Here is an 18,247-nt window from a genome sequence, read left to right as displayed (position 1 = left end):
AGAAGTAGGTTTGGAGTTTGAATCCCATCTCTGCCATTTACTTCCACTGTGACGTTAACTTCTCAATCTCTCAGAGTCTTAGTCTCCTCATCTGTAAAGCAGGTATAAACCCTACTTCAGGGTGTGAGGATTGAATGAGTAACATACATAAAATCTCTGGCACACGGTAAGTGCTCAATTAATGTTAGTTCCTTTCCATCTCAAACCAGACCAAAGTTTCAAAACAGACTTCTTGATCACGTCCTTCCCTTATTCATTCATCTATCTACTGAAATAAGAACAAACTCCTCAAGCCTACCACTTCAGAGGCTCCTACAATACAGCCCCAGTGTGTTACTCCAACTCTGCTGTTCATCACTCTTTCTTTGAACACCACCATTCTATTTCCCATCTGTTTCTTTCCAACGCTCTGGACTTGGACTGAAGTGCACCGCCCACATCTCTGTCTGATGAAACTCTAGCCATGCCTTAAGACTCCTCTTGAAGTCTGCCTCCTCTCTGAGACCATTCCGGGTCCCTCCACCTGGATGTGACATCTTCCTCTGACCTCCGGAGCACTTATACCTCTCTTGTGACATTTTTATTACTCTACTTGCTCATGTTGTCTTTGACTTCTCTTCACTGCCAGACTGAATGCCCCTTGATGGCATGGACGGTTACAGCTCGAACCCAGAGAGAGCTCTCTGCCCTCTGCAGTAAATGCCTTACACTGAAAACAAGCCTGCTCAGTCACGCTTCTCTCAGCGTACTCAACCACCTTCTTCCCTAAGCTTCTGTTGGGCATCACCCTTCCCAGGAACAAAGTTGCACCTCTGCTGTTCATCACTCTTTCTTTGAACACCACCATTCTATTTCCCATCTGTTTCTTTCCAACGCTCTGGACTTGGACTGAAGTGCACCGCCCACATCTCTGTCTGATGAAACTCTAGCCATGCCTTAAGACTCCTCTTGAAGTCTGCCTCCTCTCTGAGACCATTCCGGGTCCCTCCACCTGGATGTGACATCTTCCTCTGACCTCCGGAGCACTTATACCTCTCTTGTGACATTTTTATTACTCTACTTGCTCATGTTGTCTTTGACTTCTCTTCACTGCCAGACTGAATGCCCCTTGATGGCATGGACGGTTACAGCTCGAACCCAGAGAGAGCTCTCTGCCCTCTGCAGTAAATGCCTTACACTGAAAACAAGCCTGCTCAGTCACGCTTCTCTCAGCGTACTCAACCACCTTCTTCCCTAAGCTTCTGTTGGGCATCACCCTTCCCAGGAACAAAGTTGCACAGGGAAGCACTCAGTGGAGGGCATCCTCTCAGTGACACCAAGTTCTGGAGCTCATAATTATAGGAAAAGTGTCCCCAAATACAGTCATCTGAAATATACTGTGCCACCAATTCATTCGACCTGGTTTATTTACTATTTTCCTGAATCCCAGGAACCTCCCTTGGTTCAAATCACAAGTTGATTTTATTTACCTGTCTCTCAGGTCCTCGGGGAGCAGTGTTCTTCTGATGTAGAAATATTTTCACCATGCAAGCGGATCCTTGGGAATATCTAAAATTCCTCTTCTTTCTCATTCTTGAATCAGTCTCTTAAACACTGATAGTCAATGGCTACACAGAAAAGGAACTCATTAAATATTCAGTTCAGCTTTGTAAACAATGAGAAACAGGGGTCCACTGAGCCAGCTTCTTAAAATGAGTCTGTAGTTCTTAAATATCTGATCAATTTAGTTTTTAATATTAACATCTTAGTAGCAAAATACAGTTCTTAAATATATATGTATATATGGCCATATGTATATTATCTATATTCTAGAAGTTTACAAGGTTTAACTTCAGGATGAATGAGCCTGTAAATACGGTTTTTATCATTATATGGGAGCTCATGTCGCCAATACCATTTGCAAAGGACAATTTTCAAAAAGTTAAAAACATGACTCTCATACAAATAGAAAAAGACCAGAAGTCAAAGATTTTATTTGATTCAATGAGGAAATCAGTAAGACGTTAAGACTGATTCAAAACAAAATTCAAGGACCCAGAGATTTACAGTTGGTCAAAGGAATTGCAGAAGGAAATTTGCTAACAAATGCAAAGCTAATGGATGTCCCACGAGGCAATAACCTTTGCGATGCTGCTGGACAAGAATCACTTGTATTGCTGTCTGGTTTTCACAAGTTAAACCTTTACTCTTATAAAGCTGCAACACAGCCTTCCCAGTCAGTCAGCAAAGGGTACGCAGGCAGCCCTAGAGAATCAGAGAGTCCCCAGGCAGCAGAGGCTCCTGCACACCCCCCGCTCTACACAGAAAGGGGCTCAGTACCCTCTTGATTTCCCCCAAGTTCTGCGTACTTGCTCTCGACACTATTAACTGAGAAGCATGAAAACAAACCAATTTGCTTTTTCTATGACATATTTGTAACTAGATACAAGAAAGTGGACACGAACAAGTCTCCCACTCTCTCCCCACACTGCTCGCCGCCGGTGTCTCATCATGGGCTCTGGAGTCAGACTGCTTGGGTTCAAATCATGGTTCCATCATTTACTACTGGGTGACCTCGGGCAAATTACTGACCCTCTCTGTGCCTCAGTTTCGCCATTATAAAAGAGGATTTGAAGTGATAGTATCTTGATGGCTTTGTGATGAGGGTTAAATGAGACAATGCACAGGCGCCCAGTAAATGTGAGTTACAGTACCACTAAGGGTTAATTCTTCTACCAGCGTCTTCATTCTGACATTAATACATTTTGAGAAATATTCTGTTTTATGCCTTGTTTAAAAGGGATTCGGTTCTTCATTTTAAAGCAGAAGCAAAAATAATTAAATCACTGAAATGAGCCAATTAGTAAACTAATAAATACGCTCATTTAAGAGATTATAACAAATTCTAGAAGTGTCAAAAGGGTAATTCATTTCTTTCAACTTTGACGTTAAAGGAACAAAAACGTATGAGTCAGGGGTGGCAGGAAATTAATCTTTGTTACGATGTCCCAGGCATTGTGCTTACCACATATTCATTACATGTCAACAAATGAGTATTTTCAGAAGAATAGATTTTTTCCCTTTGAGACATGCTACAAAGTGAAAAGCAGTGAAGGAAAATAACCAAGAGAAAAATACGCCGAAGCCTGAGAAAGTGGGTTTACCCAGCAAGTCAAACGCAGAAGCAGTGCTTCAAAGAGCAGTTCAGCTTTAATCATTTATTCCGTACCACAAAAAGAGAACAGATGAAATATTCTCTGGATTTTAAATGATATTTACCAACATATTGGTAAATATATGCACTGGCAATATACGCCCTTTCACTATACACTGTTATTTTTACTTTGCCCACAGAATGCTAAGGAAAAAACTCAATAAATACACATTTTATTAAAAACACACACATAAGTCTGCTACAAATTGATATAAATCAGTTATGTCTCCCTCCCATCCAAACTTTGGCTTACATACTCTTAAGTCAAAAAACAACAGTGGTGGAGGCGACCAAAACCCTGTGGATAAAGATGGTAAATTAAGCACTGAAGTTCAGAATCAGACAGGAAATAGCTAGAAACCAAAATAGAAAGCAAAACAATGAAGAAAAATGGCAACTCACGTTGAAGTCAGGATAAATAATAATGCACACAAGGCTGAGCAAAGAACTTTCTTAAAATGTTGGTTTTTAAGAACACATTTTTAGGTTAAACTGAACACAAGAGAAGGGAATTTCCCTAAAGAAGTTTTCTGAGCTAAAGGAAAATCAAATTATGCTTGAGAAACAAAAGCAAAGACTACTAATGCTCGTCTCTTGCCCTCCACGCGCTTCTTCAGATTTGTGTCAGTGTAGGTTTTCCTGCTGAAGGCCACTGATTAATTCTCTACTCTGTTATCTCAACACAACCAAATCTAGACGTAACCCTCTGTGTCTCAACAGGTTGATGAATGGGACAATAATTTCCAGTCCCTCACGAGCTGGGAATTGCATCGTGGATGAACTCAAACACATGTAGACATACAGTCTACTAAGCCTCAGATTGAAGAAACAGTAACTTATTGCCAAAAGGACATTATTTACAGCCACTATTAGAAATGATTTCTTCTTGTTTAATTTTAAGGAAATGTCAAGAGAGGCACTATGATTTAAACAAACAAAACAGAAAACGATGTCTCACAATATTTCATATGCTCAAATTTTTGTGCAAAAGACTTGTAAAAACAGAATAATGTTGATATCGCATTTTAAAAAAAGGTTTTAAAAAAGCTAAGCATGAGTTCATAAGTAAACTGGATGTTTACCATTTTGAGAGAAAAAGGCAAAGTTAACAAAATGATGCTAGACAATAAAGTGCTACATTAATTTTGCAACTGTGTGCATTTCTAGTTCCTCTGCCAAAGATTATCAGGTTGTAAAAATCTGTAAAAGAACTTGATAAAAGTAAATACATCACGGTTGTATTGATGGCTTTCCACAACTGGACACTTAAAATATATTTATTTAGTTGGAGGAGGAAGTGGCAGTGAGAGCCTTTCATCTATAATGACCATTTTAGAATTCATTAGAAACTACTGCTCATAATTCAAATACACACAAGACGGTGCACCTGTCTTCAAATGTCCAACAGATACAATAGCAAATAACAGAAGCTGTGAGTCAGAGGACACTGGCTTGCTAAATACAATTAAGACTGTTATCTATGTTGTACTAGATAACAAGGACTGTTTAAAATGATAGTTTTAAGAGCTTATTTCATTTTACTATTTTGGTGAGGAAGACAGGCCCTGAGCTAACATCTGTGCCAGTCTTCCTCTATTTTGTATGTGGGTTGCTGCCACAGCATGGCTGGTGAGTGGTGTAGGTCTGCGCCCAGGACCCGAACCCGTGAACCCAGGCCGCCGAAGCAAAGCGCGCCAAATTTAACCACTATGCCACCAGGCCGGCCCCTAGAAGAGCTTATTTTTGAAAACTTAACTTGGAGTGAAACTCTTGTCAAAGAATGTGCTATGTTAGGATTTTCCTTTTATGTAATGAAGGAACAATAAAAGGCAGGTGGAATTATACAAAAAAAAAAAAAATAGAAATTACATATCTCAAGCAGAGGTGCTAGAACAGGATGAAGAACAATCACAATAACTATTACTATATGAGGTGGCGTGTCTATTTTAATGTTCTTTTAACTATGACTGAACTCTTAAAGAAAGAAATAAATACCAAAGTGAAAGTTAACATATGTACCCGACATTTTTGTTTTCTATTCTGAAGGGTGTATTTTTAACCTTGGGACAAAATGAGTAGCCCAAATCTTTATTCCACCTAAAATAATTTTTGTTTCTTGCCCTCTTCTCTCCAAAACACTGTACAGAGTTTGATGATAACCAATATGGATCCTTGATATCCCTCAATCATTCTTGCAGTTCCCCTGTATTGAGTTCAAAGCTCACATACACTTTAACAGTATTAACATACGTTAACATACCAAGAAATCAAGATGGCAGCATGAGAGGTTCAGGACAGGTGAAAGCACTTCTGTGACCGCTGAGACCATTTTGTGTTATGTGGTCCACTGTCCACTCTGAGTTCCAACAGTGTGACAAACACAAACACGGCTGACACGGATGAAACGTTACACTGTGTGATACGGCTGGTAGAATTGATGTCTATATTAGCTCTTGAGGTAGGAAATTTGCTACTCATTACTAAATACGTGAAGAATATCTAAGTTAATAATGTTTAAATATAAAAGTTTAAAAATTGCACAAAGATGCTATGGATGTCCTGTATGTACACTTCAGTAAAAACCTAAACCAAATCAATCAGAAGGTTTAGAATGAGATTGTTTTCAATATGGATTTTAAAGTATTTCTTTAGAATTGTTATGTATTCTATGCATTGATCTTCCATTTATTTACAATCCTTTTATTTCAACTCAAGGAAGGAAAACCAAATCTTAAAAACTTTGAGGGCCCCTCATTTGCTTGTATCTGAATCCTCACACCAAGATGCAAGGAGACACAGGGACGTGAGAAGTGGCGAGTCAACAGGAGGTGAGCTGACACTGCGTTTCCAGAGGATACAGTGCTGGTGGTCTGGGGATATGTGCAGAGAGGCTGGAAAATGAGGAAGTCTCAAGATTCTGTATCTAGCCATTTGGGCTTAGACATCTCTGGGATTTAAGAGGTTAAGCATCTGTAAAAACTGAGAATTCTAAGGGCTCCTTCACATATACCATCAAATTCTGTAAACAGGTAATTCATTTTATGTTTTAAAAATACTAGTTTCAAACAATCGAGTTATGCTACATACATTCAGGTGATTAGAAAATTAATCAGCCAGTTATAGAGGTGGCTGTCTTAAGTCAGTAGTGGGAAGTCCCCATGAATTTTTCTTGGAGGCAGACAGGTGGAGGAAGCATACGGTTGAGGAAAATGTGGTGGAGAGAACTTGTCAGCAAGGTCAGAGAGATGTTTCCTTCTCAGGGATCCAGGGGGCCCCTCTGTAGACAGAGGGTAAGAACACAATTGTGTGTTTTATCAGTTGGTGTAGGAAACCTACATTTCTGCTTGTTTCAAAAATGGCCTTCTACGAACACATGTAGACACGGTAGCTGATCCTGACACACCTCATTTAAAAATGGAGCATATTAAACCTGGCGTGGACAACGCAGGGAGGGAGGAGAGCTGGCATGGGAAAGTTAAAATGATGCCTAAGTGCAGAGTTCAGAGAGGAATCTTGGTGTCTGGTCCTCTGACCTAGGAAACAGACCGCACGATCATTAAAAGCATCGAAAGAGAATGAAATACTGAACTAATAATGAATAATGACCTATTGATGCCGGCAAAGAACAGCTGAACAGCAGTCATGAGATAAGAGAACAGCCGCGTGGTTCATTTTTTCACTTTTCCTTTAGACACAACCTCTGCGTAAGAGGTGTGAAGGAAGGCGTGAAGCTGCTTAGCGTGTGCGGCGTTCCCCAGGATACCTGCGAGCTCGTCTTGAGACAGGCTTGCTAACTCTGCAATGTTCTTAACACGGCTCATCAAGGAGCGACAGTTCTTGGCGTTTACCCCTGGCATTTTTAACAGGAAGTCTTGGGGACCAGGGTTGTATTTTTCCGACTCGGGGAGGGTTTCCGAGTCGGCGGTGACAGCCGTGGCTGTGGCGGCATCAGGCTGTGGCTTATTTTGCTTTAGCTCCTCAAACAGCTCGGCAGTGACGTGAGGGGAGGGGCACCAGAGAATCCGCAGCCTGGGGAAGTGAAGCGTCAGGAGGGTGAGCTTGGAACTAATGTCATTGCTGGAGATCTCCTGGTATAAGGCACCTCGGGAAGTGAGCGAGAAGGGCTTACTGGGGTCAAACTCGATCAGAAGCACGGGCCTCTTATAGTAGCGGGACATGGAGATGCACTGGCTGTAGAGGCGGCCGCTATTTAAAGAGCCAATCAGGTCGCTGATGCTCTTGCGTTCCACGCACATTTCTGGCGTCAGAATGTAATCTCCGACCTCTAAGGTCACCGGTTCAATGTCAATGCCCCGACGATGGAGCAGGGATGGGAGTTCACTTCGAAACTCACGCATATCCACAACTATACTTTGCTGTGTGCCATTCTGTTCCTGGCCGCCTATGAAGAAAAAGTAGCATTTTAAGTAATGTCACTGCGGAAGAACTCTCAAAGATGGAATATAACAATTAAAGTTTAAAATCTATGTTTCTGTTTTTCCACTTCTGATGCATCGTTACATAATACATGTTATTATTTCACATTTTTCTCTATTTTCAAAAAGATTTATTTACAGAGTAAATAAAGGCAGTTTCCTTTACACTAAATAGAGCTAATAGGAAAGTTGGAGTCTATCCGTAGTCCCTTACTTAGAATCATTCATAAACACCAGCATTTGCTATTGTCTTCTCTCTGTAGCTCTCTCTGTATATAGTCCCTTGTTGCACTGACCACATTTTACTGATCATCATATTCTCAATCCTAGGACAGAGCCTGGCACATAGCAGGTGCTTAAAAATGCTTATTGAATAAATTAATAATAAATTAAGAGCTGTTGTGAAAAATTTTGGAGGTTTTAGTGCTTGTATCAATGAATTCAGAGACAGAAAACGGAAGAAGCTGGGAAAAACAAGAATACCTTAGAACAGAGCTTCTCACCCTCTCATGTACATAGGAATTGCCTGGGATTGAGTTAAAAAGCAGACTTTGTATTCAGCAGGTCTGGGATAGGGTCTAAAACTGAGTTTCTAACAAGCTACCAGGTGATGCTAATGCTGCTGGTTTGAGGACTACACTTTTACAGATGCAGGGCTGTTGTAGGCAGGATAATGGCCCCCTAAAGATGTCCATGTCCTAATCCCTGCAACCTATAAATATGTTACTTTACATGGCAAAAGGGACTTTGCAAATGTGATTAAAAAAATTAAGGATCTCAAGATTGGGAGGTTATTCTGGATTATCCAGGCAGGCCCAAGGGTCCTTACAAGGGAAAGAGGAAAGCAAGAAGGTCTGAGTCAGAGCTGCTGGCTTTGAAGGTGGAGGAAGGGGCCATGAGCCGAGGAACGCAGACAGCCTCCAGAAGCTGGAAAAGGCAAGGAAAGGGATTCTCCCCCAGAGCCTCCAGGAGGAACGCAGCCCTGCCAACACCTTGATTTTAGCCCAGTGAGACCCATTTAGACTTCAGAACTGTGAGATAATAATTGTAAGATAATAATGTGTGTTGTTTCAAGCCAGTAAGTTTGTGGTGTGTTGTTACAGCAGCCATAGGAGACTAACACAGGGCTTAGAGGGTGAACTCAAAAGGACAGACTTCCATGAATAGCTTTCTGGGCGGTACATACACGCTCACATCTATCTTCCTTCATATTGCTTGACATTCTGTGGTTCTCACCAACCTATCTGAGTTAACAAGAACTTTCTCAAAAAAGACATACACGCCCTGAGGCAGTGTTTCCCAAAGTATGGTCCAAGGAGATGCTGACCCTACTTCAGATCTACTGAATCAGAATCTCTATGGACTGAGGCCCGTGAACCTACAGTTTTCACAAGCATCTGAGGTTATTCCTGAGTATACTAAGTTCTGAAGCCCACTGCTCTAACTGCTTGACCCACTATTGGTTTAGATCAACTCAATCATGTTGCTTTTCTCATGCCACTTGGCTGATCAGCTGCTGCCAGGGGGAAATGGGGCTTTGGGGAGTGGGAAATGGTTACTCCTGGATCACGGTACACTTGGCACTCAGCAAGTCTTGGTGGTCACCAGTGTTCAGCTACCACACAGCAATGACAGTACCACACACCTGGGATCCCGAGAAGCACCAAGAAGCAATGAATGAATATAGAAGTGGGAACGTACTCCAAACAACTCCTACCTGTTTATCCATGAGATGAAGTGGCTTCTTCAGGTTAAGATGAGAACTTAATCACCATTTAAAAAAGCTTCTTTGCAAAAGTACATTCTGAGTCTCAACCAACCACATTTAAAAGCAATGCTGGAACATACCTAACTTCCAAGCTTGGACGCAGAGAACACAACCCCATTTGATTTACAGATGAGGAGTCTTAGATCCAGGAAGGACACAGGGTTGATAAATGGCAAAGCTGAGACCAGGTTATGGGAGCAGACATTCATCTTTAAGAGTTTGTTGAGAAAAACCAGGCCTCTGCAGAGAAACTCGGGAACCTCCCGGCCTCCTGTACAGGCAGCAGGATGGCTGGCAATGGGCAGGACTCACCTGCTTTCCGAGTGTCAGTGGGAACACCTGCAGACACGGAGCCTCTTACGAGGTCTAGGTTTGTTTCATCTCTGCCTTCTCTTTCTTCAGGGACAACCATGCTAGCCTTTTCCCTGGAGGAGAAAAACATTTTTTGAACTAATTTCAAAATTCCAGATTTTAATCTTCTGTAAATTTTAATACAGAACCTTATAATACAGAACATGACTGTAGTGGTAAAAGAACATACAAGAAACACATGAGACGTACATATGCACAGACAAGTAATGGGCAAAGGAAGCAGAAAGAATTTCTTGGTTGGGCACTACCGATCTTTCAGAGTTAAAAAAGTTTTTTTTATTTTCTCTTCTCTATGTCCTTCAAGCACTTTAAGACATGAAATAAGCCTGTAAAAAACACCACAGAGAGATTATTGAGACTTTTTATAAAAACATGCTAAATGTGTTATTGAGCATTAAAAATAATCCAAATCATTTATTTTCCAATATTTCTAGAGTAATCATAAATAGGGATGGTTAAAAATCAATGATTAAGAAAATGAAAACATTTATGACAGAACATTGATGTAAAAACTCCAGGTGGGAGGCCCCATTACACACTCTCAATTTTAACAGAAAATCAAGGTTAATATAAGAAAGCAAATTTCCAACAGCGATTGAAACAAAAAAATCAACATCTCAGGTTAGGCGGCAGAGCAGCACTGATTCCCTCACTTGTGCATCTATGTAACAACATTTACAGAGTGCTCCTGCACGTTGTGCCGGGTACTTTGGATATAAATATGGTTACACAATAACTCCTGGCTTCAAGAAGCTCAGTACCTTATACTTGGTAGATCGACACGACTGTCCGATCATAACTAAGATTCGTAATCAGGAACTACAGTCCTGACAAGATCCTCAATAACCAAAGACAGAGTAAGCCAGCTTTGCTATAGTCTTATTTTTCAAAACCAATAAAGTATGTTACAATCAATTCATGAAACAGCAAGTACTATGTGTCTACTGTGCTTGGTATGACAGAAAAGATGTCTAAGGCCGGTCTCTTCCCTCGTAGGGCTTGCAACCGAGTTGAGGAAACAACCATGAAAACCAACTGTGGAACTGAAAAACTGTAATAAAGGAGCCCAGGGTAAGGCGAAACAGAAGAGGAATCTTCAATATTCACTGATAATTTCAACGATTAAAGGAAATAAAACCAGATGGACCAATTCTCCAACCACTCTGGATAAATGATGCTTTAGAGCAGGGTACCACTAAAAATACCGCTGAAGTACAGAAATTACAACTTTAAATTCTATACTATTTGAAACAATATAGAAAGTTATTATTAGTACAACATTTTATAAATGGATCACAAGTGGGCAGACAATAGTTCAGTTCCACTTTTCCTCATTATTTTCAACACCAGTGTCCAGTGTTGCCTGCCGAAAAATTCTCCACGATGACAGTGCGCTGGCAGCCACTTATCACTGCTCCATTATATCTACTAGGCTCTAGTTGAGGACAAAGGGCAAACCATGCAAAAAAAATTACTGTTCTTAAATTTTCTTTTTCTGTTACATTTGGGATTAACATTGGGGATTTTTTCCCCTCTTTTATTTCCACTTACTTTACCAGCTAAGCTACATATCACATAGGGGCATCCCAACTTCCTGATTAATTTGTAATCTGTGAGTGACTGTATAGCACAGTGGGTTAGAACGCAGATTCTAGATCTATATTTCATAGATTTGAAACCACTTTCTGGCTTGTGACCTTAGGTTAGTTGTTTAATGGCTCTGTCCCTCAAATTCATCTGTAATATGGCGATAATACTAAAACCGGCCTCAAAAGACTGTTACGAGGATTACATAATACATGCAAGGAACTCAGAACAGTGCCTGGCACATAATGAAGGTTATATAAATGTTAGCTGCTATTATAAATGTACTTTCTTATAATGTGGTACCCTCATCCCCTAATTATCCATGATCATGCTAAAAAACTGAAGATTTACTTTCAAATGATTCTGCAACGGTTTCAATTAATATTGTTCTATAAAACAGCTAGTTTACCACAAAATGTTGTAACATTACTGAAAATTGAATCTGAGAAAAAATAAACTCTTGAAATGAAACCTGGGTTGTGAAAATATTAAGTCTCCTTAACCAGTAACTCAAATTAGTTTAACAGAAATTTGCCATAATTATAAATATTCAGTCCCTTGCTTTTAACATTTAGCATAATTATTCAAGTTACTCTATGTGATAGACACAAATAATAATTAAAAAATTCAGATTCCTATAAATCTTTCAGGTGAAAGGTACCGCCCCTGCACCAGAAGGTGGAGAGACATCCTTACCACCAGAAAGAGGGAATTCAGGGCCAAGAAGCCTGTGTGGGGGATCAGAATTTGCCTCCCCAAAATGTGTCTCTTTGGTTTGATTATTTTTAAGAACAGAGTCAGAAAGAAACTTCGACCTTCTCCCTAACTGCCTAAAAGAATTTAAGATAGAAAGCCTGTCCCAGGAAGGAGATATAGCTAGATAACTGTAGGTGTGGTAGACAGGAAGGCACCTAGCAAAGCCCATTTTTTTTTGTCAAAGTTCTCTCTCATTGTCTATAGATGGCCCAGCAAACGTTTGTTAACTTCAAGATGGTATTTAGGGTGGTGGATTCAGCCTTTTTGGGAGTTACTGTTTTCCTGGGTTTCTCCCATATGTATATGTTACTAAACTTTGTTTGATTTTCTCCTGTTATTATGTCTCATGTCAATTTAATTCTTATACCAGCCAGAAGAACCTAGCAGATAGTGGAATAGTTCTTCCTCCCCTACACTTGTGTAAAAAACCTTGTTACTTCATTACTAATCTACCACCTCAAGCTCAAACTGCTTAGATTCCTCACCAATGAGCACAAGCCTAAGTGCCTTTGTCCTGTCAGTTCCTCACATTTTGTTTCTTTGTTTAAAACATATCAAAGCTGCTTGCTTTGGTCATTTCTTTAGGTCCCTTTCTATAAGGCCTCTGTGCGCATGAATTAAACTTGCTTTTTTCTCCTGTTAAAAAAAAAAAAAAATTCAGATTCCTACTTCCACTTAATATAAAGTACTGAGGTTTCTTATTTTCGCTTCAACATCTTCAATGATATTTGAATAGCTTGTACAACATGCTAATATAGGTAGAACTAGAACTCTTCAAATGGGCATTTGTTCCAGCCCTCATACTAACCCATTTTGTGGTCATATTTCCTAACCGTAAAATTTCAAATAATCATACCCCCTCCTTTGAAAAGCAGTGACCCCTCCAAAACTAGTATACTCAGAATGTTATTACTAATTTTTCTTCCTAGGGAGCATTTTATTATCAATACTTAGAAGCATAATCTCTTTTCTCTTTCCTTGTCATCTGTAATCTACTGATTTTTAGTCCAGCCAAATACTCCTTTTGCTGCCAGTTCCCCTGATTCATTCCTTTCCGGTTAAATAGTAGCACTGCTTTTGTTCTTACAATATCACCCATGGAGGTCCTGGCAGAAGCACGTTATCTTATTCTCACATTAAATTTCTCTCTAACTACAGGCTCAGTGCAAGGGCTCTTGCAGCAACGCACCTCACGTAGGTTTTGCTTTTCAAAACACACACTTCTCAAATTCCCCAAGTTTTCTGGGAAAGAAGATATCTTAAGACTCTAAATAGAGTAACTATTCAATTGCTGTGTAATACGGGAAGATCTAACTTATAAATAGATAATGACCACTGAGAGGGTTTAGGAAATTCTGCCAGATCATAGATAAAATTATAGTAAAATCTGATATGGAAATGATTACACAGGTTGAAATTTAGCGACAGGCTGTATTCCAGGTTCTGCTGAGTGAGGTTTCCTATATGAGCTAGGTGCCCACCCCTTGTTGCCGAGCCCTCTGATGTGTAGAATCACTTGTATGAACCAGGAATGGCACGGGGTCCCCGAGACCTTTCTATAATCTCCTTAAAGTATTCTTTTCTAGGTTAGGTTCCCTGATGTACTGGAGAACAGGCAGCTGTGTGAAGGAAGCCGGGAGCATAAAAACTCACCTACTCCAGGGCCTTCCTTCCCACAGCCTCCCGGGCTCCTTTGGCTACAGCACCGTGCAGGAAAGGGTTAACTCAGCAGGCCTCGGCTGCTTAGACTCTGCACAATCCCAAGAAAGGCCTGTCTCCTCAGGACTGGCCCTTGACCAGCTTCTGGGAGATGACCTCTGAGCCCCTGGAATATTCTCCCGATAAGAGGGTTTTTGTATGCCTGAGGCCTGGGGGACACAGCACCAGTTTGATCAGAGGGTTTATGCTAACAGTGATTTATGGTGAATACTTGTTTTGCTCCGGGGAGCTGGAGATCGTCATGAGGGTATTCTGTGTCTCCATGACTGACCCCCAGTAAAAACGCTGGACCCCAAGGCTTGGTGAGTTTCCCTAATGCCACCACTTTGCGTGTGCTGTCACACACTGCTGCTGGGAGAGCTAAGCATGGCCGTGGGACTCCACTGGCAGAGGACACCCAGAAGCTTATACCTGGTTTTTCCTGGACTTCGCCCCAGGCATTCTTTCCCTTTGCTGATTTTAATCTGCATCCTTTCACTATAATAAATCATAACTGTGAGTATACCAGTTTTTCTGACTCCTCTGGGTCCTTCCAGCAAATCATCGAGCCTGAGGGTGCTCTTGGGGACCCTCGAAATGAACACCAAAAACCTAAGTGAACTATTTTAGCTCTATGTGCTCATTTGTAACTTGGAAGTAATTACTTTAATCAGAGAAGCCTTAGGCAAAGGATGTTTTAGTAAGAGTGAAGGAATGGTTAGGAGGTACTGAACCACACCCAGCATCACCAATTGTTTGATTCCATTTCCTAAATATCTCTTAAATGTGTCCCCTTCGCTCCATCAACCTAATCTTGGCTACCACCTGTTCTTATCTATTGCAGACAACTGCAATAGCCTCCTGCCTAGTTTCCCTGCTCCATCCATTCCTCAGCTTGATGCCAGAGACAGCCTTTAAAAACATACTTTGTCACTTTCCTACTCAGAACTCGTCAGCGCTATCTACTGCCTTTAGAGTCAAGTCCTAAATCCTTAACAGGCCTCTTGCACCTCTGAGCCTTCACACACACCCTTGTTCAACATAACCCGTGTCCACCCCGTCTCCTTAGCAACCATCACATTTTTCGTGTATCAGCGAAAATGTCACTTTTTCAGTGAAGCCATCTCTGACCCCCATCACTGGGTTAGGTCTCTTTGACATACTCTCTGATTACACTCTTTTCTTTTACCTTTGCAGCCAGCAGCACTCTGCACATGTCTCTTTATTATAACATTCATAATCACTTAATGTCTGTCTTTTCCATAATCACTTAATGTCTGTCTTTTCCACTAGAGGATAAGCTCTGGGAGGGAGAGACTTTTTTGCACGACTATAACTTCAGCACTTTGATATCAGCACAGAGCTTGGCACATAACAGATGCTCCATAAATATCTGTGGATGGTTTGAGTCTGGGGAGAGTGAAGGTCTAGAAGACAGAGAGGCGCTAAAAAGCTCTGGACAAGAAAAGGTAGCCCGTATAATACCTGGTTTGTTACAAGACTTTCTGAAATATTTTTTCAAAAAACATATATACCATCCCACAGAGCACATTAACAGAAAATATTTTTTCATAGGCTGAAAGGACTGACCAATAATTGTATGAGTAGGAGCTGGAAGAATCCACGGCCAAGGCGTGTCACAAATACGGAGGATTTGAAGGGAACGGATGGGTACTGCCCATGTACTGTGCTGAGCCCCTCCACGGGGACTCAATGGCACTGATTCAGTAAGCACCCGTCTCCAGGAATGCATGCCCTGGACCAACTGGGGTATGTGTACATTTTATGCATACACTGAGAGCCCACAGCCACTGATGGAGGAAGGTTGTCCGTTTTGAAATTCTGTCTAGGGCCCTGGCAGGCTAACTGCCACTAAAAATGATTTCTGCCCTCTCATGGCCACTGATACATTGCCAATATCTGAGGCTTGGAAGGTTGGTCTGGCCCAGCCACACTCAGTCCAGGCCATGGTCTCCTTGAGTCTAGCCTTTTCTCTGGCTCAGCTCACGGATGCCCTGCCCAGCACCTGCCCTGGCTTCTGAGGCCCCTTAGAGATCACCTGGTCCATCTTTCCTCACCAAGCCACAATCTCCTTGACAACAACTCAGGTGGGGGGTTATGAGATTTCTCAAACACTTCCAGAAGTAAGAGGTAGCTATCCACTTTGTGAATCTCTCACTTAGAAACATTTTCCTTATGTTAAACTGAAAAGCATTTTTCTATTTGGATTTGCAACATTACCAGACACTCATTCTCAAAAATATACACATACGTTCAGACAAACATCACACCTTTTAAAAAATATTTTCCCAGAGTGATTCTATTGATGGTCATCTGAACTGACTGGGTCATAAAAACATTTCCCAGTAAACAGCAGTCACCCATGTGTAAACAATGGAAACTTTACAAGGAGAAAAAAAAATCATAATTCAAAGGGAAGAGAGAAATCTTGTGCATGGGGGAGAGGGAGAGGGAGATTTAAGAACGTGTTTCTTAGAGAAGTGGTGTTTTAGTTATATTTTTGGTGTTTTATGTTATATTTCTTTAAAAACAGAAAAGCAGCTCTCTTCACATTTCTCATATTCCATTAAACCATTGAAAAGCAAGTGGAGATGGTGGAAAAGAGAGGGGAAGAGAAAAAGGAAACGTGTGTTGGGAATGAATCAGACCACAGGCTTATCGTGATGTGACCCCCCCACCACCTCTTCCCCTCTCCATCTTTCCTGAGGCTCTTAGATATTCCCCGACCCAGAGAAGCCTCTGGATCCTGAAAGGCCTTTGACACTTTCATACTGATCTTCCATGTAGTATTACCTTATGAGTTTTTCAAAAGCTTCCTTTTCTTTCCGCAAAGCAGTGAGGTAGCGCTGTTCCTCGGTGGAACCCCCATATATAAGAAAGTAAACCCTGCAAGTGAAGACAGAACTCTTTTAGGCTGCAAAAACATAATTTTTAATCTCTGAAAGGAAGAGCATAGCATTTGAAATCAGCAACCTACAGTGCTCAAATAATAAATATTTGACCAAGAATAAAATGTTCCATTAATCACACACTAAAATTAAGCTGCCTAACCCTACCTGTGAAAGGTCTCATCACCACATGGTTTTTTGTTTTTTTTTTTTCTTTCCCCAAAAGGAGGAACAGAAGTTAGGTAAACACTGAAATATAACTAGAGGGATAGAATAATTCTTCCCTCATAACTATAAACAAATCAGAAAACACAAAATCTTAGCAGCTTCTCTTTTTTCAATTTTTTCTTTGTGCCTCTGCCAAACAATCGTTTCAAAAGTTGGATAGTAGTTACAAAAACCAGCTTATGAAAGTTCATGCTAGTGAAAAATAAACAAATGAAATCTATATGACCTTTATCTTCACAAGTGACTTCTCAGTTCTTTTTTGTTCTTGTCTTAACAGAACCGAGTCATCACACATTTTACTTAAACATGCGGACACAGAAGACATATGGATTATAGCAGGCTCCTGGAGAAATCATTTGATATATTCTTTTCTCTTAGAAAAGGCCTGCTTTTATATCTTGTTTGTTGCTGAGAAGCTGAATTAAGCACCTCCTCTGTCCCTTCTCTTCACCTTCTATCAGAGGTATTTTCCTTTTTTAGCTCTCGATTTTTCCTTAGACTTCATCTTCCTAGATTATATGTCTTTGAAGTGTGGACAGGGAACAGACCATTGGACAGTGAGTCCAGAAACCTCAGCTCTCCCACGAATGTGCCATGTGGCCAAGGGCAAGTCATTCACTCTTTCTGGGCCTCAGTTTCCCATTGATACAGCAACCGGCTGAACTCCCAGGGCCCTTCTGATTCTGAAACGTTTCCAAACATCACATTCTTCTATTTTCAGGCAACAAAGAACTTTGGAGCACACAAGCTATCTACGAAGTTGATCAATAGCAATGTATGAAGAATTCACCAGCCTATAACTATTTTACCAGCTTCATCTAATCTCTTCATCCTGCATTATTTCTGATCCACCTCCTCCATTCATCTCTACTCTGAAAGGTTGCATTAGTTAAACTGCTAGAAAGGTTTCTTTTGGCTCTGTTTTTGGTTCAGACTGAGTTCAGGATATTAATTTTGCTGTTTATTTCCCTCAGATAACTGGAGAGCCAGAACACTATATTCTTTGGGAGGCATCATTTTCTCATCTGATATTTCTGTAGATTATTTCATCTGATATTTCTTGAAACTCAAGAAAACTTGGTACAATAATTCCCCAAATACTTTAGTTTTATGTGGATGTAACTAAGAGTCACTTCTTAAAATTTATAAGAAAGACATTTTAGAAGACTGAAATTATTTAGCTGAGTCATAATGATATTAACTTTTGGTAGAAGTCAAGATATTGTAAATTTCCTAGACTTTTTCAGATACAGCACTCCACGAGCCACAACCAGTGCATAAAGAACATGGTACAGAACAG

General features: G+C 40.7%; 1 protein-coding gene across 1 annotated transcript in view; it reads right to left on the bottom strand.

Moving 5' to 3' along the window:
* Window positions 1-3,178: 3,178 nt before the first annotated feature.
* The window catches only part of ERCC4 (ERCC excision repair 4, endonuclease catalytic subunit), a 29,733-nt gene continuing 14,664 nt past the window's right edge, over window positions 3,179-18,247 (bottom strand). Inside the window, exons 9-11 of the mRNA XM_004441856.3 lie at window positions 16,625-16,717; window positions 9,710-9,822; window positions 3,179-7,595 (exon numbers count right to left, since the gene is read on the bottom strand). Of these exons, the coding sequence (XP_004441913.1) occupies window positions 6,862-7,595; window positions 9,710-9,822; window positions 16,625-16,717 (940 nt within the window). The 3' untranslated portion in view covers window positions 3,179-6,861. The remainder of the gene's footprint in view (window positions 7,596-9,709; window positions 9,823-16,624; window positions 16,718-18,247) is intronic.

Source organism: Ceratotherium simum, chromosome 26 (assembly GCF_057802395.1).
Source record: "Ceratotherium simum simum isolate JZ-2026a chromosome 26, ASM5780239v1, whole genome shotgun sequence".
Classification (NCBI taxonomy): domain Eukaryota; kingdom Metazoa; phylum Chordata; class Mammalia; order Perissodactyla; family Rhinocerotidae; genus Ceratotherium; species Ceratotherium simum.
This window is presented reverse-complemented; position numbering and strand designations above follow the sequence as displayed.